Genomic DNA, 23,882 nt, shown 5'->3' on the forward strand with positions numbered 1-23,882 from the left:
CTCCGTGGCAGCAATACTTTGCGCTCATTCACTGCTTCGGAACGCGCATCGCGTATTAAGCACCGCCACCGCTAGAATATTGGAGCGCAGGAAAAAACCCTGTTTACGAACGGCTGCCACAACCACGTGCACCACAACGCTACAGACTATATACAGTCCCATGCAGGCACACAAAACATGAGAGGCGAAATCTCAGTTTACACCGCAGTAGCGCAAGGGAACGACGATTGCGCTAGACGAGCCATATATATAGTCGACAGAAAACGAGGACAGACACAGAACAGTACAGTCTACAGCACCGTTATTTTGCCAGGCTCTCGTCGCCGCACCTCCGCAGTGCTGTACACTATAGCTCCGCGCTAAAGAAACTGGAGGGACCTGCATGCCACCGTATGCCATCGTCAGGCTAACTGAACGAGAAACATGGCTGCACGCCGTTCCGGTACAGCCACTCTAGTTCCGGACCAAGTCAGGGCGTGAATGTTAACCTGCAGGCCTTTCCATGTACCGGAGTGCTCGCGCAGGGGTTGCCTTCACGGTTCCACAGTGCGCACGAACGGCAAACGAAAAAAAAAACAAAAAAAGAAGTCAGCGTTCACAAGGCTTGTTCTAAGCAGGACATATCTCCTCGCTGCTTCTAGGCGCCCGAAACACGTATAGGTGCCGGAACTGCCTGGCAAAGCGCCCTGCTTTAGAAGAGCGTCCGAGATCCGGCATCGAAGCGGCGGGGCGTCGGGCTGGCCAGGCTGCGAGCGATCGCTGCTCACGGCGTCCTTGCACGCCGAGAAAGATGGCCGAAAAGAAACGTCTGGGTGTCCTATAAGCGCATACACCACGGTCGCCATTTCGCGGTGTTGACTGCAGCGCTTACCAAGCACACACACGTAGGTCGTGCGATTCTTATTCAGAAGGTTAATCATTTTGGGAAGCGCCGCCCGGTAACTGCCTTTTTGTTGCGAAAGCGACACTACGCGAGTCTCCGAGCCATTTCGCGGAGCTGACAAAAGGCCATACTGCGCATGCTCGAGGAGCAGGGACGTCACACGGAGCACAGCTGGCGCGCCGCTGCCGTCGCTGCGCGGGTGACTCAGAGGTGCCGCTGCCGCGCGCTCTCCATCGCCTCTCTCCTCGTTGCTTTCGCAATCCTCCAAGTTTAACCAGAGCTAAACCACTGCCAATTTTTCGTAGGGGTCACCGAAACTGGGCTGCGCCATAGGCGACACATAACTGCCACGGAAAAGAAAGCCAGCCGACCCCAGACACACGCATGTAGACTCTTCAGCGATGCGGTTCCGGACAACGTCCACTGCTGTCCAGTCCCCGCAGCGCTTATCAGCAGCCATGCCGAGCTTGTCGGAAGCGTCACGAGCGAACTTGAGACTGCGCCCACTGCTCAGCTGGACTCCTAGGACCGCCCAATGCGAGCATATCGGAGCAGGACTCGCGGGCACAAAGTGGGCCGCAGAGGCAAGGCGACAGCGAGAACGCTCGGCGACCCCAATCGCAGTCCACACAAAACAAAGGGCACCGGAAAGGGGAGATTTACAGCACTCGTGTGACGAGCGCACAGAGATCATCGCCTCCCCTCTACACAAAGCTCGCTGCACGCGTGCTCAAATGCCCGCATAAGTGGACTGCAAACAGCGCGGAAGCACGGGACGACAACGAGCACGCGGTTTTAACCATCGCTCGAGAAGGCCACATCCGCGAGGCCTTTTGTTGCGGCAGCAACACTGCGCGAGTACTTCGCACGCACGAGGAGCAGTGACGTCACACGGCGCACAGCTGGCGCGCCGTCGCTGCGCAAGAGGTGCCGCCGCCGCGCTCGCCAATTGCGCATGCGCAGTAGCAGCGCACAGCTAGCGTGCCGGGGCCGCCGCCGCTGCCGCGCGCCCTCCATCGCCTCTCTCTCTCCTCGTTGCTTTCGCAATCATCCAGGTTCAACCAGAGCTAAACAACCATTGACAATTTTTTTATCGACACAGGCGGAACGGAGCAAGCCAGCGGGGTGCGCTATTAGTGAGAAAGCATTATTATGAGAAGAGCCGGCGGCGTGTGTTAGTGCGTGTACTCGCAGATGGCGCAGAAAATCCGACCGACGACAAGAAAAATAGGGTGACGTCATCAAGCGGCTGTAACAGGCATACAGCAAGCCGAGCAGGTCGAATTTCGATGGAGGCGAAATTCTAGAGGCCCCTGTACTGCGCGATGTCAGTTGCACGTTAAAGGACCCCAGGCGGCCGAAATTTCCGGAGCCTTTCACTGCGCCGTCCCTCAGAGCCTGAGTTGCTTCGGTGCGTTAAACCCCAATAAACCAAACCGAACTGTAGTAGGATACAACTTAAGTCTGCAGTGAAGCTCCGCCCACATTCAGCCTCCGCGCACAGAATTCTTCCACGACGAAAACACAGTCCGCTGCTTAAACGTTTTTTGTTACGTAAACAACAAGTTTCATCAGAAGAAAAAAATATGATCTCTAGAACTTTGATACATGGATTGTCTGATACAGACAAACACTAAAAAGGTGATTTCGTTCACAGTTGCGAGTGGCCAGTGCAAAACCAGAAACGATGGGCGTACGGCGCGGTGTTTCTTATCGCAGGCATCCCAACGAACGATCCGATGGGCTCGCGACGGGTGCTAGCCATTTCTTCCCCGAGGAACGGAAAAGGTGCGGTACAACTGCCTCACTTCACGTTGGACACCTCGAACGTGTCGTGTGTGAGGGAATGAAGGAGGGGGTGAAATGAGGGAGACAGAGGTGCCTAAGTGGAGGGTCCTCGCAGCGGTGCGCTACCTCGAGAGGTGCCCATATATGTCTAATCAAGTGCGCGGCGCGTGCGTGCGTGCGTGCGTGCGTGAGCGTTTGACTGCAAACTGCAACGATCCGCCATCAGACCAATGTGTACCATGCGAGTACGGCCCACGGTCGTATCCGCACACATAGGGCCCCTCGTTTTCTGGTTCTATTTTTTTTTTTTACCCCGCATATCGGGGGCTAAAAATCGGGCAATATTTTTCAAGCTCCACTGCAGGTACAAATCGGGTTTCTCAGCAAAAATAAAAAAGTCACATAATGCGGATTCTATCGGGAGATTTTTTGCAGGAAAGGATACTTTACTACGAGCGCCCGTTTTTTTTTTTAAGTGACAAATTAAATGTTTCTTGCTGCTTAATTTATAAAACAACACGGAAATGGCACTAAAAAAAAAAAACCTGCATGAAACAAACGCAAATTACCCCCTCCTACGGAACACTGCAGCGTCCGTCCTACAAACCGTACCCGTTCACTCGCCAAAAGCATCCACACATCGCAGCACAAACACACGAGAGCCTCAGAGCAAGGTATCGCGAGCGTGGGTAGCACTTCGCACAATGATGCCAATAAGCTCGGGTTTTGCCATCTCGCTCCTGAAACCTATGCTTCGAACGTGGCCTCAAATTGAGTGGCGTACGATATAACAAACGCTAAAAGAGATCCCCCAATGCAGAGTATCGTTGTGATATGAAAAGAATGAATCCTTAGCGTTTACCCAGGCGCCGCCATACGGCTGCAAAGGAAAGCCCTACAGCTTTCGCGGTAACTTCGTGGTTGAAGAAAAATCCGTCCTCGTCCGGGATTCGAACCCGGGACCACCGCCTCACCGGGGCAGCCGCTCTACCAAGTGAGCTAACCGCGGAACGGTTAGCACAAGGTAGGGCGAGAGCGAATTGATAAACAGCTCAAAATGGGAACTCCACAGAGGGCAGTGAAGCGGTGGTTCCCGGTTCGAACCCCGGATCAAGACGAAGTTTTCTTGAATTGCGCAGTTTCTGTGGAAGCTGTTTAGCTTTCATCTGTAGCTGTATGGCTACGCTTGGGTGGACGCTAATGAGTAATTACTCCCTTGTCATAGAAGAGTTATAAAGTCATCAATTAACTAAAAGCCGCCGCGGAGACTCGGTGGTTTTGGCGCTCGGCTGCTGCCCCGGAAGGCGCGGGTTCCATCCCGGCCGCGGTGGTCGCATTTCGATGGAGGCGGAATGCTAGAGGCCCGTGTACTGTGCGATGTCAGTGCACGTTAGAGAACCCCGGGTGGCCGAAATTATTCGAAGTTCTTCACTACAGCGTCTCCCTCAGAGTCTTGGCCGCTTGGGGCGTTAAACCTCATAAACGAACCAACCAATTAACTAATACACCGTTCTGTAATAAACACTAAATATTCACTCATTTTCATACGGCGTTTTCTGATATGCGTACTGGAAAACCACGTTCTGTAGAAGGCTCATTTTCAGGAGAAAAAGTATTTAGCCCAGTTTTCAACAAAACTGTTCGTGTCCTATCTGTAGGCAGTGTGCAAATCACCGTTCGTAAAACAGCCAACTCGCGTCAGTGGCTTGGTGCTAGTGACCTACAGCATTCGACCAGCCAGTTTCTCCGCGACTTGCAAACCGCGAGTTGCGTGCAGCTTAACACGTCAGCTGACATCAGCCTGCACTTTGTTCAACCCGAAGCGCTGGCCACACGTCGTTCAGTGACGTGTTCAGAGAGAATCGAAATGCGAAGCGCCCCGATCCGATTTCGTCGGCGCGTCTACACACCGCTTTAGGTGTGCAGATGCGATCGCCTTTCGCGCCCTCGGCCAAGGCGCTGCAGTATGCAGGTTGTTCTCCCCGTTCCCACTCTCAGCCAGGGCCCAATTGTTATCCCACGAAACCTGCCTGTCGGACGCGCCGGAGCCCACTGTTCGCGAAATCGATTATAGAGACTTTTAGAACAGGGTGACGCTATCAGTTAGGGGCCCCCCGCTATTACCCTATGCCTGTAACCGACAGCCTCACCCTATTCTAAACAGTCGTTAATGGTGGTGGTGAAACTTTATTTCCAGCGGATACAGAGGAGCGACCAGAAGTCGCCCCCAGCTTAAACGACAGCCTTAAACGACCTTGGGCAGGTTCGCCTTCTCCCCGCAGAATTTGCATTACGAGTCAATGGTATGGGCCCGCCAACGAAATCAGTCATCACCCTTAATAACCAGCCAACGCAGGAGGGGTGGGAGGCAGCTCTGACCAGCTCGGACGGAACGAGTCAAAAGCAACTCATCGAAAGAGCCCGGACAGCAGCCTACGCCAATGGGGTTCCGGACTGAGAGCTCCAACCGCCGCTACAACCTCCTAAACTATAAATATTTTCACCACCACCATACCTTGGGCAGAGGCGGCGTCTTCTGCCAGCTGGAGGAGCTTGATCTGTGACCCCGGATCAGGGCTGAGCATTAGAGCCTCCCAATTAATGATCAGAGTCGACAGTGAAGTGACTCGCGGGTAGGGACTGCGGGCAGTTCCAGATCATATGATTTAGATCGGCTTTGAAAAAAAAAAAAAATGCCAGGGGTTCAACGTAGTTAAACCGAGTAGACGTGCGAAAAAGCATGCGTTCAGCCTGGTTGGCTCATGGCTTTGCTTTGCTGGGTCGTCGGCACGTCTGGCGAGGATATTAGACTAAGGATAAGCTTATCTGATTGGTTCGCGCCGCAGATGGATGATGATGATGAAAACGACGATGTGCAATGCACAGCGCGAGAGTGTGTTTACCACCAGGCGTCACCGGCTGCGGTGATAGCATAGTGCCCTCGTGCAGTGGCCAGCGAAGCTGATCTGTTCGCGCTGCCGAGGGTTCGAATCCCAGTCACGGAAATACTTATGTATTCAAGGTCAAGGCTTCCGCGATGGCCCGGCTTTTGCAGCTTTGGTCGTGAAGTAGACCTTTCGCTCCAAAACAAGTACTAGCGGTTTCCTGCGCTCACTTCCACGAACCTTCAAGCCCACGCTGTCCTGACACTACTATACTGTCTCGCTGAAAGCCCGGCACACGACGGCAGCAGTTTTCCGTTTTCACACTAAGAGTATTCCTAGCTGCACAGACACTTTCCTAGCGAGTAGTCCGAGCGGGGAGTCGTGATCGGGTCAACGGGCGCGGCCGGCAGCGACCGTAATTAATCCTGACGCCCACCGCCGCACAATACCTGTAGCGCGCTTTCTGAGGCATGCGCGTAACCGACAGAAAAAAGAAAGACGGAAAAGGGGCCAAATGATAATGGCACCGTAAAAGGGAGGACGGGACAGGGACCGTGGCAGTCAGAGTGGTCACACGCGACCTCAGCACCGATGCTGGCAGCGTAGTATTCGCTATCCATCTCGCCGGCGCAAACGTTTCGTCGCACTGCTGTGCTGAAGGCTGGTATCGTGACTACTCGCCACAGCTGGCAGCAGATCAGAGTATGCAACTGTTGGACAAAAGAGGCAAAACGTCAGTGCTTAGATTAAAACAGGCTTTGGCTTGCTTACACAGCGATGACTGCCACGAGTTTCATGCTTCGTACTACGATCCTAAGACGCTCCGTCGCCGTTAACTATATGCATAGCGAGTCCACTCGAGGAGAACTTTGATAGCCTACAGTGGAAGTTACGAGAGAGAGAGAGAGAGAGAAACGATTAATCTCCGTTATTTGACCTAAGGTAGAAAGCTCAGTGCGCGAAGAACTAGGCCTCCCACAAGACTGGGCCTCGGAACGTGGTTATTTGTGCTAGACAGCGGCGGTTTCCACGAGTGCGCCGCGTTCACGCGCTCCAGAGCCAGCCACTCTCCCAACTCCTTACAGCGCAGGGAAAGCTACGAGCGCGAGACGACTTCCGGGCGCGTGCATGGATGGCTCGCGGGCGCGTGAGAACTGGACGTCACTCGTGGAAGAAGCCTCGCGCTCTCAGCTTCCGCTCCACCACAAAGCTCCGAGATGAGGCACAGGAAACGATGGCTTCCAACGCCGACTTGCCGCGGCTGCCTCCGGAGGAAGGTCAACGCTCATCCGAGGCGCCCTCGCACTTCACACCTGTGATTTAGCCACGCATTTCGGAAAGCGCCACAGACGTGAGTGCGCAGGTAATACTGCTGTCACACGGGCACTTTCGATCGCGATCGGTCTCGAGCGCGGTTGAAGTTTCAAGCGCGATCGAGATCGACAGCTGCTACACGTATCCACTCGATCGCGATCAACTAGTTGAAATGCTGCATACAAGATGGCGCTGCTTGTACTATCATCATCACCATTGATTTTTAATAAATTTATAATAACAATAGTTAATAAAACTTTCTTGTGAAAATATCAAACTGAGCAGCAAAAACACCTTAATTACTTTCTGCTGCAACCAGCAGTGGACTTGATAGCGAACAGCAGCAAAACAACGCTCGGTGCACGCGTGAATGGTAGCGCCATCTAGTGACAAGGCGCCAAAGCACATCAACGCTGTGATGAAGAAGTTTTCTTCCGTAATTACTGGTAGCTAGGGTCAGTGCATTGCAAGCCTTTTTTTCGTTCCAAGAAGAAAAACTGCAAATAGTAGAAAATGTAACAACTGACTAAAAGCAAGACAACTGCTTCGCCAGGTGTCGCTCTTGCGAGGTAAACACACTGCGTTTAGTTAGGCCTAAGAGCTTGAAAATCGCCAAATTATCTGAAAAACAGGGGCTAGCTGTCGCTTAAATCTCTACGCGTGGGCGAGAGTGTGCGAAATAAAAGCGAACCGCTACCATTTGAGCGAGCTATCGCGTCGAAGAATCAAGCGGTGACATGTGTTTATTCCGAAGCGGGCGAGCAGGGCGCCGCCATCTTGTCAACGCATCCCCTCGATCGTGCTCCATGCGCTCGAGCAGGATCGAGGTCGATCGCGATTGAGTTCGCCGTGTAGCAACGCCGGATCTGCATCGAGTTCGATTTCGATCGACTCGATCGCGATCGAAAGCGCCCGTGTGACAGCAGTATTAGGCAATGACTGTCTGAGACTGAAGGTGGAGTTGCAAGGCTTTCAGCTACGCCAGGCCACCGGCCCGCTAGCATATGTTGTCTTCCCTTCGATCAAAGGGAAACAGGTGAGCCGCTCGTTGTCATCGAAACGCGCACTGATAGATCGCAGCTGCCGGACGGTTCGCAGTGTCCGGGCGTTGCCTTTTTCTCGCATATACTCCGTTTCATACACAGCAGGTAATGCTGCGGAGGTTGCTGAAGTAGTGCGTCCGCGAAACTATATTACTCCGCCGCGTATCATTCTTTCTTCTCGAAACTCCAGTGATTGTTAGGAGGAATACAAAGAGCAGTATAAAAAAATGTGGTAGCATTGAAAATGATGGTCGAAGCTGTCAGGCGCTCAGTGTTCGGGCTCCCTGGCCATAATTTTCACGGAGCGTGAACTACTTTTTGGGCGCGGATTTCGTAGGGGCGATTCGCCCTACAAACCGCGTATCATACCGCAATGTGTGCTTTTTGCTTCTCGAAATCTCGACGAGTCCCAGGACGAAAATGTTGCAAGAGGTAAAAGAAGCTCAGGAGGTGCCAGTCACGGCACTTAAAAGATCTGTCGCTACGAAATATGCTTGAGTTCGCTTAGGTTGTATCGCGAACTACTTTTTGCGTGCGGACTTAGCCTGCGCGAACAGGCGCGCTGGCTTTGGCAGCGTAGCCTGCCAAAGCCAGCGGATGGACGTAAACGGGAGCCGTTTACGAGAAGGAGACTCGGACAAGGAGCCCGAAGCTAGGCAGTTTCTGCGCGACAGCGTTATGAGCCGGGGCCAAGCGGTCTTCCCGACGGTGGAAAAGAATGTGGATCGCTATGGAGGTGAGTCAGCTGCCGAAAAAGGGGAGGACGTGTACCCCGGAGCTGAGTACCCCGCGAAGGGCGGAGAGAAGCCCCTTCGAGCAGAGACGGATTTGTGGGAAACTGCCGCTGGCGGCGGTCCTTTTTGCACAGAGCATTTTCAGTTCACAGTCTCGGAAAAAAAAAAAAGGTGTGTGTGTGTGGGGGGGTTTGGAGGGTCGCGCGAAAAACTAAACTTCATTAAAGCCAAGCTGTGTAATCCCGAGAAGAAAGGAAAGAGTGTGTTCCCGAGGAGATTTGGTTTGTTGAACTTATTCAGTCTACATAATAAAGCGAAACTGTAATTCTGGGCATGCATCTTTACAAGCGGACATTCACCAAAAAGAAACTACCTACAACATTTCCTGTCAAAGTTAGGGTTCTGTGAGGGGACGACAAAGTGCGGGGTTACCCACCTAAGGTGGAGAATTTTACATAGGAAAATCATGCTGAACCACACTTTTTTGAAGAAATACATGGTTCAAATGGGACCCCTGTCCAACTGCCCCCTCCAGGAGTGGCCCATAAATCCACCCCTGGGCTCAGCCTGCTTCATGCAATTATAGCATTTTCATGTCACTATATATACTTATTTTTCCTGGCAAGTAATAAAAGAAAGGTCCCTTCATATGACAAGGGAGAAGAAAAATGGAGTCTGACTTCCAAAGCATTTGTAGTCATTACATGGAGCACAAGAAGCGGCTGGTTCAGTTAACTGTCTGAAACAGCTTTTTAACCATGCCAAACTCAAGCTCAGTAACTTTGCCAGCTTACCTTACATTACCCTCTCCAACCTCGCGTACAAGAATACAGGGATTCTCATCAAGGGTCACCACCAAACATGCATCGTTTGCAGGCGCCACTTTCGCATGGTGAAGGGCTCTGTTAGCCTGCATCATCCGACACCCTGCGTTACATGCGGTAGACATCAGCAGCTGACCTTTTGCTGTGGTACATAGCTACTACATGGTGGAGGATAACGTGTGATTCGTTCTAAAAAACAAACAAACAAACAAAAAGAAAAGTTGCAGCCTTCGCGCCAGCAGGTGTGCAAATAGTACTCTTTTCCAAGCCCAATGGAATATGAACCACATTATGAGAGAACCAAATTGAATACAAATCAAATATTTTTTTATGAATATTTGCTACTTGTGAGAAATTGTGAAATGAGAAATTGTGAGAAAATGCGAAGTGATGTTTTTGCAGTTACAGCTGCCTCTGTTAAAAGATACAACAATGATTTTCATTTGGGGGGTCACAACACAAAGTCCGTGCATTAACTACACATGTTATGCACATAGGAAAAGTAACTTTCGCTGTTGATAACGAAAGATAATAAACTACAGCCAAGTCTCAGTGCGTGCAATCCAAACACCCGTCATGCAATCAGTGCATGACGGGCAAGAGCTATGTGTGAGACATCGCCTGCGAGGACACGCAAAAAGGCCGGGCTTGCTGAACCTGCCTGGGCCATGCCAGGTCATCCAATCTCTGAGGCCATGTATAAGGATTATGTGCACCGCTACGCGAATGGGCCGCACCGTGGCACTGAAACCTCCATCCCACACGTACCGATCGTTGCTGCATGATATGCGGTGTGTATGGTCCTTGTTTCTGGAATAGTCATGGAAGAAAATACGGCAGGCCTTGTTTGAACTTCACGTCAATTATTCAAAAAGTATTAGAAAACTTGGACATGGCTGGTTTGTTTCGAATTTTGAACATACACTATTTGATTCGTTTCGAATAACTGAATAGGGGGATACCTGTTTGGTATTCAAAATTTCCGAATATTCACACACTCCTACTTCAAGCTTGCCACAGGGAGGGCAAGATAACCGCTGGTCCTTAAGGGCAACGGAGTGGATTCTAAGTGAAGGCAAGCGTAGCAGGGGGCGGCAGAAAGTTAGGTGGGCGGATGAGATTAAGAAATTTGTGGGAATATGGTGGCCACAACTGGCGAAGGACAGGGCTAATTGGAGAGATAGGGGAGAGGCCTTTGCCCTGTAGTGGGAGTAGTCAGTCTAATGATGATGATGATCACAAGGAGTGTGCCAGTGGACCCCAGTGTGGCACTGTGATGATTCAATAGTCTCTCCCCTAACTTCACAAATGGTTTGAATACTTAGCCAAAACCAGAATAATACAGAGAACGCCTTGTTGTAATAACCATGCTTGCACATTATGGGCAGAAGATAGCAAACCATTTGTGCATGACGGCACTACTGGTATCTGGCTACAAAATGCATTATGCGCAATCCAATTTTTGTTAGATAGGTCACGAGAGGAGGTTCATAGCTGAAACATGCTCCATATTATTATAGATGCTACTGTACCTTCCAGGATGCTAACGTACACGGCTTTTTTGGTCCTAAGAGAATTTTTTTTATTCCACTTACCACAGCCCCACAGCACGCTTAATGACAACTGAACAATACGTGTAATGAGATTATGATGGAAACAAAAATATAATGAATCATAGTGTAAGAATCGAGCACTGTAATATCGAAGAAATGAGGACGAATAATTTAAACTTCGCATTCGAAATCGTATAACTTAGGCTGAAGTGATATCTGACGGTGAAACCTTGCCATTACCAGAGCGTCTTACCATGTGACCGCACCTCTGTAATAAAGCACTTGCGGTCAAATATACAGAGTTAAGTGCATCATACTTTTAATCTGAAAGCATTATATATTATATATAATGCATTATATACAAAAGCCAACAGCTGTCGCCGTCCATGGCACGAAATTCGGATGATGTCAGAACTCCAGTGTACGAGGTCACAATTCATGTAAGCAAACATGTGCAGTCATGAATGACGAAACGTAACATATGAAAGTAATGACTCATAGTGATTCTGCAACATAGCATGACTCTGCATTTTAATACTTTTGCATTGTCATATGTAAGCAGACTTAAGTGTCTCTGCCAATTTTTTTTCTTTCAGAAACGTTTGTCACATTTTATTATAGTTTACGCCCTCTACAGAGTGCCCAAAAAACAAGCTCCCATCGCATCACCGATGAAGTGCTTCAAGCTTTTGTTGGCAGATGGCGCCACAGCATTTTAGATTTCTCGGTTGGTAATCATGGCGCACTAAAATTGTTATCAACGAGGAGGGGCATGTCACTGAGCTGTAAAAACTCTGGGTGTGGAAACTCAAATAAATGTAACGCTATACTAAAACTATCTAATTGCGGTCTGGCACCTAGGAATAAATCGGTTTTTAGTTCATCGTTTCTGCCGTCATGCAGTCAATATAACGTGCTTGCTGATCAAGGTTTCCAGCATCAGGATAGAAAAAAAATGGGTGCATGCACTGATAAGAAATTTCCAGATCAGAATCCTTCACAGTGCTTACGAAAAAACCATCACAGAATCATGCGCCTTAGACGGGAAGTCTTCCGACACGCCGAAAAAAACCGGCTCCTTAAAATTGAGTACTTGGCTCCCTTAACAACATATGGCTTCTTGCATCAGTGAGAATGCCGCAATTTTTGCACCAGTCATATTTTTAGTTCAAAACAGTGCAACAGCATTTGGCTATGAAACTTCCAGTTCATGCACACCGTCTGGCCCACTTTGCATTTCAGGTGCAAATAGCCACACCAGAAGCACATCTATAGCCATGATTACGAATATTGTGAAGAGTGCATGCCCGAGATGCAGGTAAGGCTACAGAATGATCCCAAAAAGTGCACTGCAACCACTCCGCATTGAAAAACAACACCTTAACTGTGTTAGGCAAGATTAGCAAGTAATCAGAATAGTGCAAACACACGTGACAACAATGACAAAGACAACAGACGCAATGAGAAAATTGTCGTCTGTGCTTGCGCATATCAATATGGAGGAGTACACCGAACTTTTCGTAGCATTTTTGTTCTTTTGAATGAGCGCAAACCATTAATAAACATGAATCCCTTAGTGTAATTACCTTCAGCCTCTTAAATAATTAATAAATTGAATTTCTTTGCCTGTGTACTTTTGGTTTGAGAGGCCAATTAGTAGTGGTTGGAAGCCATTTGCATACAAAGTGAGGCATACAGAAACTGCAATATAATTGCTGCTTCCTCAAACTAATTTGCTCCAGCCCTTGCATTACCCTTAGCCTGCGCATGGAGCCAGAATGACAGCAAGTGAACTATGAGTGATTACATGGCAGTTTTGACATACTTTATGTGATATGAAACTTTCTAGTGACAATTACTATTGGGTCGCTTAAAACAAAAGTACAGGCTGATCGAGATCAAGCTTTGCAAGTTTCTTAAAAATAGGCGACAAGAGGTACGTCAAATCTACCTCGGCATGTGGCCAGAGATACACAAAGTTAGAAAATCGCTGTCGCTGCTAGACACCTAATTAACAAAAATCAATTAATGAACTTCTAGTGACTGCAGTAAATGGGCATGTTTATATTAGAAACAGAGAGGCAGTCGAATTCTAGACAATTTCATTCGGCAGAATTCTCCTAACCAGTATGTGTTCCGAGATATTCGGGGCCAAATTTTTGCCTCAATCCAAGTAATTGCACATGCAAGATGGCGACAAGCAGCACGAAGCTCCTCCTGGTGTGATGCAACATTTCATCTGCCAATGGTGCAAAGTTACGAGCGAAGCTGGTAACTGCTTTCCCTTCACTTTTCAGCAATCGATATAGAAAAAGTGCTCTAAGCAGTAATTGTGTCACATTAGAGAGGAATTGCATGTCAACTGCCATTGCTTTGCGTAAGTAATTACGTCAACTAGGTTGGTTGATGGTTTATGGGGTTTAACATCCCACAGCAACTCAGGCTATGAGGGTCGCCCCGTAGTGAAGGACTCCGGAAATTTCGACCACCTGGCGTTCCTTAACATGCACTGACATCGCACAGTGCACGGGCCTCTAGAATTTCGCCTCCATGAAATTCAACCACCGCGGCCGGGATCGAACCCACGTCTTTCGGGTCAGCAGTCTTCAGGGCAAATATCTCGGAACATGCAAGTTCCAGAAAAAATTCACCAAATGAGGCGGTCTAGAAATGTGACCGCCTCTATGTTTCCACTATAAACATTCACGCTAGCCGCAGTGGCTAAGAAGTTAATTACGAGTTTGACGGTGACAAATTTCATATCACTGTGTCCCTTTACCCACGTAACTTATGTATAAAGATGGATTTCACGTACCATTCAGTGCCTCATTTTAGAAAATCTGGAAAGGTTAATTCTGATCACCTGCACATGGGAGAATACGAGGACCTTTTTTTCTAAAAGAGCAAAATCCAGAAGCCAAAACTAAGTGAAATTAGGCTGTAATGGCTAACAGACCCAGAGATCTTTCCTTTGCAAGAACTATCAAAATGAAATGAGCCAAATAATTATTATTTTTAAACAGATCACGTAACAGCTGTAGTGGATAAGTAACTTTCGCGCTCTCAGTTTCTGTCAAGGCAGATTCATCTCATTTCTAAAAACACAAAACTCCTCATAAGTTCTATTGCAAACTATTTTATGGCGCAGAGGCAAATTCCATGTAGTGATTCATGCTGACTAATGTGTTACACATCATTCCAAAGATTTCACTTCAGTTCTATCACTTGAAGGCAAAAGAAGGCAATGTAATTTTAATTTGCACTTCCGCCACTAATGCCGAACAAGCATGCATACAGAAAACTTTCTATCATCTGATCTGGCATTCCAGCGGTATACCATAATACACGCTAAGCAAAAAGTGCAGAACACTTTCACACTGACACTGTTCTGTGGGCATCAGATGCTATAAACAGGATGTTTGCAAGCAAAGGTGATGTTGCTGCTGCGAATGTGCAAGCACGCCATCCACAAACAAATGGAATTCCTAAATGCATGTGTATAATAGGAAGAAAGAAAAGCATAGTATATACCATGAGAGACAGTAAGAAAGACTTTTCCATCCCAATAAAAATGCACACTTAGTATCGCAGTTGTAAGTGCAATGTCCTGTGAAGTTTGTGTTCATAGCCCAAACAGTGCTGACCAATTCAGAATACCGTAAATCAGCAATTAACCCAATCAACAGCAATTAACAGCAATTAATAATGAATGATAAAGTCAAAGTTAATAAACATCACTATGTTACACCTCCCCTGAAGCGTTGCCCACGGAAAAGTCACAGTAAGGTATTACAACCTATTATTACACGTACTGATGTCTATCGCTACTCCTTTTTTCCCGATGCTGTAGAAATTTGGAATAAACTACCAAGCGACGTTGTGGACCAAACAGATGTAGACAAATTTGTGATAGGTGTGAACGCGTTCCTGGAGGATTGCTGTACAAATCTGTAATTCTGTGCATTTGAGTATTCTTTTTTTTTTTAGCAAAGAGAATTGCACTTGTGTCTGTATATGTTTCCCTCCCTGTAATGACCCTCATGCAGAGGGTTAACAGTATGAATAAATAAAAATAAATAAAGTTTACATTGCCACCATAATGGTAGCCAAAAGATGTCACAGAGCCTCACATGGGGGAGGTGCGGGGTTCTATCCCCCTGCCGTCGGGTACCCACCAGTGATACAATGGGTACATGCTTTTCCCTGGCCTCATACTCTGTGTCTCTGGATTGAAACACTTTGGAAAATCTTGGAATTTCTTTTTACTACCACTCTTTTTCCGCAGCTGCCCTTGCACCATTAAAAACCCATCATTATCATTGTTCACACGGACACTTTGAAACAAGGATAACAAGTGATTTTGTTTGCCTTCTTTCGATAGAATGCAGCTTCTGCTACCCATCTCCTATGCTCGTGTCTCTTTCTGTTTCGGTCACTATACAGGAGCCCACCAGGTATGTGGCAGTTTGTATAACTTCTTTCTTTTAATTTGATGTAAAAAAATCTAACCACTATAATCACCTGCAGACACAGGAGAACACAGGATACTGGAATATCTTCAAAGTACTGGTTACCAGTAATCATTTATCACTACTAACACTGTAAACGAAAAAAACCAGTCACACAAGACGACGGACAAGAAGAGTGTACACACCACAACGACTGGTTTTTTTCGTTTACAATGTACCAACTGGCCCGCATTTTAACCCTTCTGACTACTAACACTCTTCACCAAGGTTAAAGCTTATATTCTTACGCAGTAGTTTTCATGCACAAATGTTTTACCAGTTTCTTTTTCTCTTTGTGGAAACTGCTAACCAAATGAAATATAATGCCTCAAAAAAAAAAAAAAAGGTTTTGGGGTATTTTTGCAATACCAATTCTCTTTTTTTTAGATTCATTTCCTTTTACTGATGTCATGTGAACTGGGGTTCCAGACTATGTCATTATGTTCTTGCTGACAAGCGCTACTTTTTGTGTGTATGTTTATACTTCCCACATGTGACATGCAACACATAGCAGCTGCAGTCCAATTTCAAAACCAGCTTCAGACTAGACAAAATGATTTTGCAACTGTTAAAACTCCACAGAAATTTCACCAAATCTTAAGTTTTCATCCAGCATTTTGCCGTGTTTTCTCCTCAGCTTGGTTTCGACCCCGGGGTAATATTTCGACCCAGTGAGCTGGTGCATCCGAGGCGAACAAACAGCGCCGCAAAATGTGAGATCGTTCTGTTTCTTGCTACTGGCAAGAAATGATGCCGAACGAAAACATCTGGCCAAGCCACTCATCTAGCTACCTACACATGGACGCAATAAAACACTAGCGAAACGGGTGTGAGAGACCACGTTTTACGGTACTTTTCTGATCCCTACAATGGCACGGAAGTCTGTCATGCGCATAAAGTATCGCCGCTAGGTGGTGTCAAGAATCAGTACCACTACCGTCCCAAATAAATTTACATGCAGTAAAACCTTCGTGCATCTTATCGTTTAATAACAGGATAGCAAGAGGTCGGGGGAGAAGTCCAACGCACGCGACGAGGGTAGGACGTTCATATCGCACATATTGACCCGTAGCTGCAGCGCACACTTGCTGAGTGCGAAACAGCGTTCAGTGCGGGCTGTCTTGCAACATCGTCTGCTTCGTTTCCGATAACGAAACCACGATTGCGAATGCACGCAAAAACAAACTGACGCAGCAAGCGCGCGCAGCCAGTTTGCATGCGTAATCGCACCCTTGTTTCTCGAAACAGGACGCGCGATCCTGCCCCCTGACGTCGCGGCGTCCGCGGGTGGCGATTGCCGCACATCTTATGAGGCCAAGTGCACGCCCCAGACCTTCGGGTGCGAGAAAGAAAAAATTAAAATATAAAAAGACGGCACGCGTCCAAACAACGGACGCGGAACACCCGCAGATAAGACATAAAGCGACTCGTCAGGGTCGCGGGCACCGTAGTTTTGGACGGACCTCGAAGGTCACGCCAAATGCCGGCGAGAAATCCCCCGGGTAGCACGGCTGTTTATAAAAACCGCGGAGCGAAGGCCAACTCATTTCGTAACGGGAAGGCCGTGAAAACGCTCGTAACGCGGTGATTAAGCCTAAACCTTTGAGGAAATCAGCTGGCCTTGGTGTTGATGAACCGGTAGCAAGCACGTAGGTGTTCTCCTGCGTGCATCATCACGTGGAGAATTGCTCCCGACGCAGATTACTCCAAATGCGCACTTACTATTTCGGCTCCCGCCTGACGAACAGTTCCACGATCACAGGGCCACTCTGCGTGCGCACGAGAAAAAAAAAGCACTGCACCAAACGGTCCGACGGTTCCCCCACTCCACTCAAAGCAACAACGCTGCTGCGGCTGCTCTCGACATTCCGCCTGCATAGGATGAGAAAGCGCTTCGGCGCATGCGCGGTTGGCGCTCGCTTGGTTCTTTTCAAAGCTCGCCGGTTCTTTTCTTTGCTCTCTTCGCGCTTTGACAGTACTGTGAAGCAAGAACCGTGAGACAGCCGCCGTCACTTCACCTACTTGCCTTCGAAGAAAATGCGGAGGCAAGGCTGGGCTAAACAACAGCAAGGCAAATGAAGTTAGCGAGCACAAGCAACGCAGGTACCAAGCGTGACGCTGCTGAAGGGCTGAAGCAGACGAGCGCGGGCGGAATATTATTCCTGTTTTCGGCCCGCTAAGGACTTACATTTTAATACTGAAAACTAAATTTTCATTTAAAAAATTACGTTTGTTGCCAATATTTGTTTTTTTTTTAAACGCAAAATCATGTATTTTGCGTTAAAATTGTGAGGCTATGCTAGCTATGCTTAGCGGGATCAGTAATGACGATTGGCATGCTAGATATGGCAACCGTGGTAGAAATGGCGGCGTTCTAGTAGCCGTTTTTTTGTTTCAGTTTTCGTGGCTTCCAAGGTGGTGTGCTGGAAATTTCACCGTAAGTATGGTGGCTAGAATACCGTAAGTGCTTATACAGGTAGTGCGAAAGCTATACTTATTTCTAGTGAACATACCTTGTACCTAAGCGGCAAAGTTTGAATCGTGGCAGTTCGCTGAGCTTTGTTGGTTCGTCTCATGATACTGGTGGCACTCGCGGTTCATTCTTTTCGTGGCGCACGCAGTCATTTACGTGCAGAGTAAAATGTCCTTGGTTGAGAAAGTAGAATGAACTTTGGTAAGAAGGCTTCACAGTCCGGTTCTATGTATTCACACTGAACCTCACTACATCTGGAGAAGAGTGATTTCGCTAATATGTGACGCGTTTAGTACGTATACTTTTGTATCGTACGGCACGGCTTGCAGTCGTAACTTGCCACTAAAGTGTGGAGCATGTATGCTTTTTGTTTTTACCTTCCAGGAGCACCACTACGAGCTGACAAAGAAACCGCCTGTGTATAACGCCACCCTGTTGCGATGCGCGCAGTCATCCAGCGGGTTCGATCGGCAGCAGTACATGTCGACGGACGCCTTGTTAGCTCTATAGGCCGCGGCCTGTGCGTCCTGGTGGGGATCCACCGCGACGACACCGAAGACGACATCGACTACATCGTTCGCAAGGTCCTTAACCTCAAACTTTTCGACGACGACGGCGGAAAGCGATGGAAGCAGTCAGCGAGGGATCTGCAGTTCGAAGTGTTGTGTGTGAGTCAGTTCACGCTGTATGGCACACTCAAGGGCAACAAGCCTGACTTCCACCTTGCGATGGAAGGAGACCGTTCAAAGCAATTTTACGAGAGGTTCCTGCACAAGATCAGGGCAGAGTACCGGGAAGACTTGGTGAAAGACGGAGAGTTCGGAGCGTTGATGAAGGTGGACATACAGAACGATGGCCCCGTGACGTTGGAGATAGAGTCGTCGGCTTTCCGAAAGGCTGTGCCTTTGCCGCAGGAGCGCGGGGAGCCCGACGGTGGCGCTGCAGATGGTGCAGTTCCTTGACTTCGTCTTGTACTGAGGGAGAAACTTGCACTGCCAGCTTCATTGCGGGGTGACGTCCACGCCATGGTGCTTCCTAAACGGCGTTAAGTGAGTGTGTCACCGCACTCTGCTCTAGGTGCTCAAATATGGTGACTAAAGCAATACCTTGGGCACTGTTGAAATGCAGTTCCATTTTTACATGGTGACAGGGCGAGGTCAAGAGGATATTTATGAACACTGGCTCCCTTATTCAAAGATGAGGACTTGCGCATGTTGAGACAGCTTTGCTTATAAACTAGGAGAAGGTTTGTTGCAATGTGTAAGCTTTTGTGATGAATGCTGAGATCTTAGCAGCTCATCTCAGCTTGGAACTTAGGAGAATATGGCTGGCTGCTATTTGAAAGCAACTGGCCAGCTGGTGTGTGGAGGTGCTTCTTGTAGAGTGCTGTGGGTCCCGTCCTGCATTTGCGCTTGCCTTTCAGTGTTCACCAGAATGAACAGAATGCCAATTGGTATAGCACACCAGTGTAGGCAATGTGTTCTGTGATACTCGGAAGATTGTGTCATGGGTTCTTACTTGGGAGTGGTGGTATTTTGCTGCATGATAAAAGAAACGTGATTTCCTCTGGCTGGAAATTGAGGTTAGGGCCGCATGCCATTTTTATTTCCTGTCTATTATGCTTAGCACAGTGTAAGCTCATTAATTTGAACTTAAACTTACTTAAAGGGACGCTGAGGAGATTGAAGTTAACCTGTATCGGTAGATTACCATGTTATATTGGCAAAGACGCTACTTTCACTGAAAACAGTGCGTTTAAAGCCAGAAAAGGACAAAAACTGAGATGCAGTTGTTGTCATCACTGGCAAATTTCACAATAAACTGTGGTGCGTCAACACAATTTTCTGGGCACAGATCCCAAATTTTAGGCAACACAGCCATTCACTTCAAAAAAGTGATCACAGAATCCTTGTAGAGCGCAGCTCTTAAGCGCCCATTTGTGGGCTGAGCAGTTTCCCTCACTGTCGCCATTGGCGTAACCCGGTGCCGAACACGAACACAAACACATACGTGCTGTGCAGGCGCATAGAGTGCCGCCACTCGCTCAGAGATGGCACCAGAGTGGTACACACCGATGTCCGACCACCGATTCCATAATTAGAAACACGGCTGCATGAGCTGAGGTCTGTTTGTGGCAGCTGCTGTGAAACGCGCCCACGCATCGCCCACGCACAGCCTCCTGCGATCCCCCGATTAGCAAAGCATTCACTCGACACTCCGCTCTGTTTGTGAGTGGTGGTGCGAAAATATTTAAATGCGGCTTCCTCAGCAATAAGCAATAAGCAATCACACCAAGAAAAAGCCCATAGAATTTATTTTACTAAGAACACTGATTGGGTGAAGTGAAGTCCCTCCATTAAGGCGTCCCTCATAGCCCGAATTGTTTTGGGACCTTCAACCTCATAATCCAATCCTTTAAAGGGGTGGAGACATCAAATTTGTGGTGTGGTGTGGTTGTGTTTCAAACGTTGCTTATTGCTCTAGAAAGCATGATACACACTTGAAGATTCATATATTCACTGTGAATAATTTAATATCGCATTTTTAGGTGAAGGATTTTCGGTTTCAGTTTCGGAATGCCAAGTTGGACAGTGGCATCACTTTCTAGGATGCTCAACGACTTTGCCTGGTCACGTGGGCCCACAGAGTTGTGGGCCTCGCGTGAGGATGCGAAGCACTTTGCAAAATGCAAAATTCCAGTAAGCATGGCTAGTTCGGCAATACGTTCACAAAAACTAACTGAGCGAGTCAGGGTTCGCAGCAAATGAAGCTCGCTGGTGCGTCAACTGCACTCACGTGGCTTGTCACTTGAGCCTCATGGGTGAGGCTGTGCCCCTCTTATCGTACGTCACTGTATTTTGGTATGACATCACCAAAACCTTGGTTACTCTACCATGCGCTAGCAATGGGTCTAGATCGTGAGAGTGAGCATTTAGGTAATCTTTGGAACCAAATTAAAATTTTATTTATTTAGCAAATACTGCAGGCCTTAAACGTTTGTTGTTTGTTTTTAAACGTTTGTTGTGTCCAACAAATGGCTGTGAGGGCCCTTGCGTACAGAGGAATCCCATAGCAGGCTTTTTATAGCCTCAAAATTTGGTGTCTCCACCCCTTTAAGTTCATCTTCCTTTTTGTTTATTCGAACTAATGCCTTGGTTCCATCAGTGCCGGGTATATTAGAAAGGCTTTCCTTGATTTGAACTCCCCATAATTAGGAAATCTTTTGCTCACTTTTGAGTTCAAACTGTTGTACCTTTGTCGGCACTGTTTGTGTCCTATCTGAATGTGAATTCAAAAAACGGTGTCGACCTTAACCCCTCAGCGGACTTGGACTAGCCAGGCTTGTCGTAAGGTGACTTATCATTTCTTGCTTCTGAAGAGACCAGCTTGTTGCATGTTTTCTGCCACTCTGTGTCCAGTTTCAGGCGAATAGGGCTAGTACAAAGCATTTGTCTGGTTTGCCGAGTGTTTGCAGCATGAGTATTAAATGACCATTTTGGTACCATTTCTAAAAAGAAATGTGTTCGCTAGAGGGTTAAGATGATAAAAGTTACAGCTGCTGATCTCACAAAGAATTCACTTTCATTCATTCATTGTGCGACACGATGAGAATAAACAGATGGCACATCAAGCTTTCTCTGTGTATCATTTGATCTGCAACCGAAAGCTTGCAATTAAAATGATGCTGTTTCTGAAATTTCACATGATAACGAAGCATCATGGGAGCGCTGTCATGTTGGCATGGATTTACGTCATCACAAATGGATTGTATGTGTTCTTGGTGAAAAAATTGCTGTATATCTGGTTGTCAAGAGGAGGTATAAGCATAAAATGTATTGTAGGAAAGGCGTAGCGACTCTCCCTTTTTATGCTAAGCCTGGCTGGGCAGAACACTCAGCGTTCCTCATTGCCACTGTTTGATACACTGTAGCACTTGTCCACTCCTTTCCTACCTTGGTGACGCGTTCGGCCACCTTGGCTGCCGTCTCGATTGCGAGTGTGGCTACATAAAGCTACTGTTGGCACCATAGGTTGGCCTAAAAAGGTCTGAGGTGGAAAATAGGATGCTCTGCTGCACGAGGGGGGGCCTGCACCTCCCCCTGAAATCAGGTTCAACCCCCCCCTCCCCCCACCCCATTCTGTTAGCAGTGTTCAGCCAGCTGCCAGCAGAGCCCCCTCCTTTGCCAGCTCAAAAATTGCGAGGACACTTTAGCAACTAAAGTGTCGAGAGGCGAAAAGCTGAGGACACTATGCCGTGATGACTTCCGATGGATGAGACGTCACACCGTTCCCGTGACTATATCGATACCCAAATTATAAATCTGTCGTGGATCATAAGTGTTAATTACGCTTAATTACACATTTTTCCATCTAATTTGACGCAAATCTGACGTTTTTCCGACCATTCTGTGACAATTTCTACTATGCAGTGACGACTTCCGGTGGATGTGACGTCGCACTGTTCCCGTGGCTATATCGACGTCTGCGTTATTTCGACGCAGGCTTTTGACTCCAATTAATTAACTAATTACTCTACAGTCATCAAACATGGCATCTAGGTTAATTTTTTCCTCCTTTATCTGAAGCAACCGTTCATTTTCTCTTATCTTTTGTAGTTCCCGAGTTAACACGAATTAAACGCCGCCAAAGGTATGACACCTTCTGCTAACGGACGACAGTATGAGCCATTAAAGGCTTTCGCCTTAAAAACTACCTTGTGCCCCTCCGAAAAGAATTCCTGGCTACGTGCCTGGTCTACTGGTCTACAATACCACCATGTCATTAAGGCTACAGCAACCAGTGTTATCAGCTGCACCAGGTGTGGTTTGTAGCGTTAGTGTGGATTAACTGAGTGCTTTTTTCCGGCCACACATTTTTGAGCAGCACAGCAAATGAGTTTTCCATATCAATTAAGGATGGGGAGCTCTCCAAATTTTTAGTAATTACATGCGAGCATTAACCAAATGTTTCATTGTTTTGCTGCTGTGGTGGCTCAGTGGTTTGGTTATGGTGCTGACCTGAAGCACGTGGGTTCAATCCTGGCTTCGGTGGTTGAATTTTGATGGAGGAAAAATGCTAGATGACCGTGTACTGTGCAACATCAGTGCATGTTAAAGAACCCCATGTGGTTGAAATTATTCGGAGCCCTCCACTACAGCATCCCTCATAGCCTGAGTCGCTTCGGGATTCCAGACCCCATAAAACTAACCAACCAACTGGTTGTTTGGTATCCTGCAAAAGAGAGCCCAACAACTGCAAAAGTATGCGCCGGTACACCAAGTGCATGTTGGTTTAGCGTCATTTGCTAGGCCTTTCTGCTGAATGTGACAGAGGCCCTGCAGGTCGTCTTCTCACCAAGCAGGCATGCTGAACACATGCATCTACACTGGGAGCAGGTAAGCTACGGCAACTGTGTCACATCCAGCAGAAAGGCCTGGCAAGCGACACTAAAATGAGCCTGCGCTTGGTGCACACGTCCGCATACTCTTACAGTTGTTGGGCTCTCTCTTGTAGGACACCTAACAACCATTTGGTTGATGGTTGCATGTTATTATACTATAAAGTTAGAGTTGAACAAGCAAAAGAAATCTATGACATGCCTGTTGGCATCCACTTGTTTCCATCCAAACCTTTGTGTACACTTTTCATTTTGTATCTAGCTGAACTTGCAGCTGATTGAATATGGGGATGCCGTGCTGGTTGCAGTTTGTGATTGATTGCTATTTGCTATCTTATTACTCCATAATCCAGCAGCTGCACTGGTGTTACAGAGTGTGTGGTAAGCATCCTGTACTTTAGCAGTATGCTTCAAGAAGACACTGTCTTCCTGCTGCTGATTTACTTATTGTTGAAGTTTGTTTGCAGTGTCCCAGAAAC

The 23,882-nt window shown here is 47.6% G+C and overlaps 2 protein-coding genes across 6 annotated transcripts in view; one reads left to right on the forward strand and one right to left on the reverse strand.

Moving 5' to 3' along the window:
- The window catches only part of rdx (BTB/POZ and MATH domain-containing protein rdx), a 231,005-nt gene extending 213,471 nt beyond the window's left edge, over nucleotides 1-17,534 (reverse strand). Inside the window, exon 1 of one of the 3 annotated variants that reach the window (XM_089547679.1) lies at nucleotides 17,255-17,534. The gene's annotated coding sequence lies outside the window, so the exon portion shown is untranslated. The remainder of the gene's footprint in view (nucleotides 1-17,254) is intronic. The other 2 variants (XM_089547677.1, XM_089547674.1) reach the window with 2 other exon arrangements.
- Nucleotides 8,198-21,636, forward strand: Dtd (D-aminoacyl-tRNA deacylase). Of its 3 annotated transcripts, XM_089547684.1 has the most exons (4): nucleotides 8,198-8,649; nucleotides 15,406-15,478; nucleotides 17,931-17,969; nucleotides 18,390-18,542. In XM_089547684.1, exons 1-4 carry the CDS (start codon nucleotides 8,511-8,513, stop codon nucleotides 18,406-18,408), a joined length of 270 nt encoding a protein of 89 aa, XP_089403810.1. In that variant the 5' UTR covers nucleotides 8,198-8,510; the 3' UTR covers nucleotides 18,409-18,542. The 3 variants fall into 3 exon arrangements, with proteins under 3 accessions (XP_089403810.1, XP_089403809.1, XP_089403808.1); XM_089547683.1 differs by lacking the exons at nucleotides 8,198-8,649; nucleotides 15,406-15,478 and adding an exon at nucleotides 17,465-17,635 and having other exon boundaries at nucleotides 18,390-21,636; XM_089547682.1 differs by lacking the exons at nucleotides 8,198-8,649; nucleotides 15,406-15,478 and having other exon boundaries at nucleotides 17,840-17,969; nucleotides 18,390-21,636.
- Nucleotides 21,637-23,882: the final 2,246 nt, after the last annotated feature.

The sequence above is a fragment of the Amblyomma mixtum genome, chromosome 6 (assembly GCF_055824585.1).
Source record: "Amblyomma mixtum isolate Tamu chromosome 6, ASM5582458v1, whole genome shotgun sequence".
Taxonomy (NCBI): Eukaryota; Metazoa; Arthropoda; class Arachnida; order Ixodida; family Ixodidae; genus Amblyomma; species Amblyomma mixtum.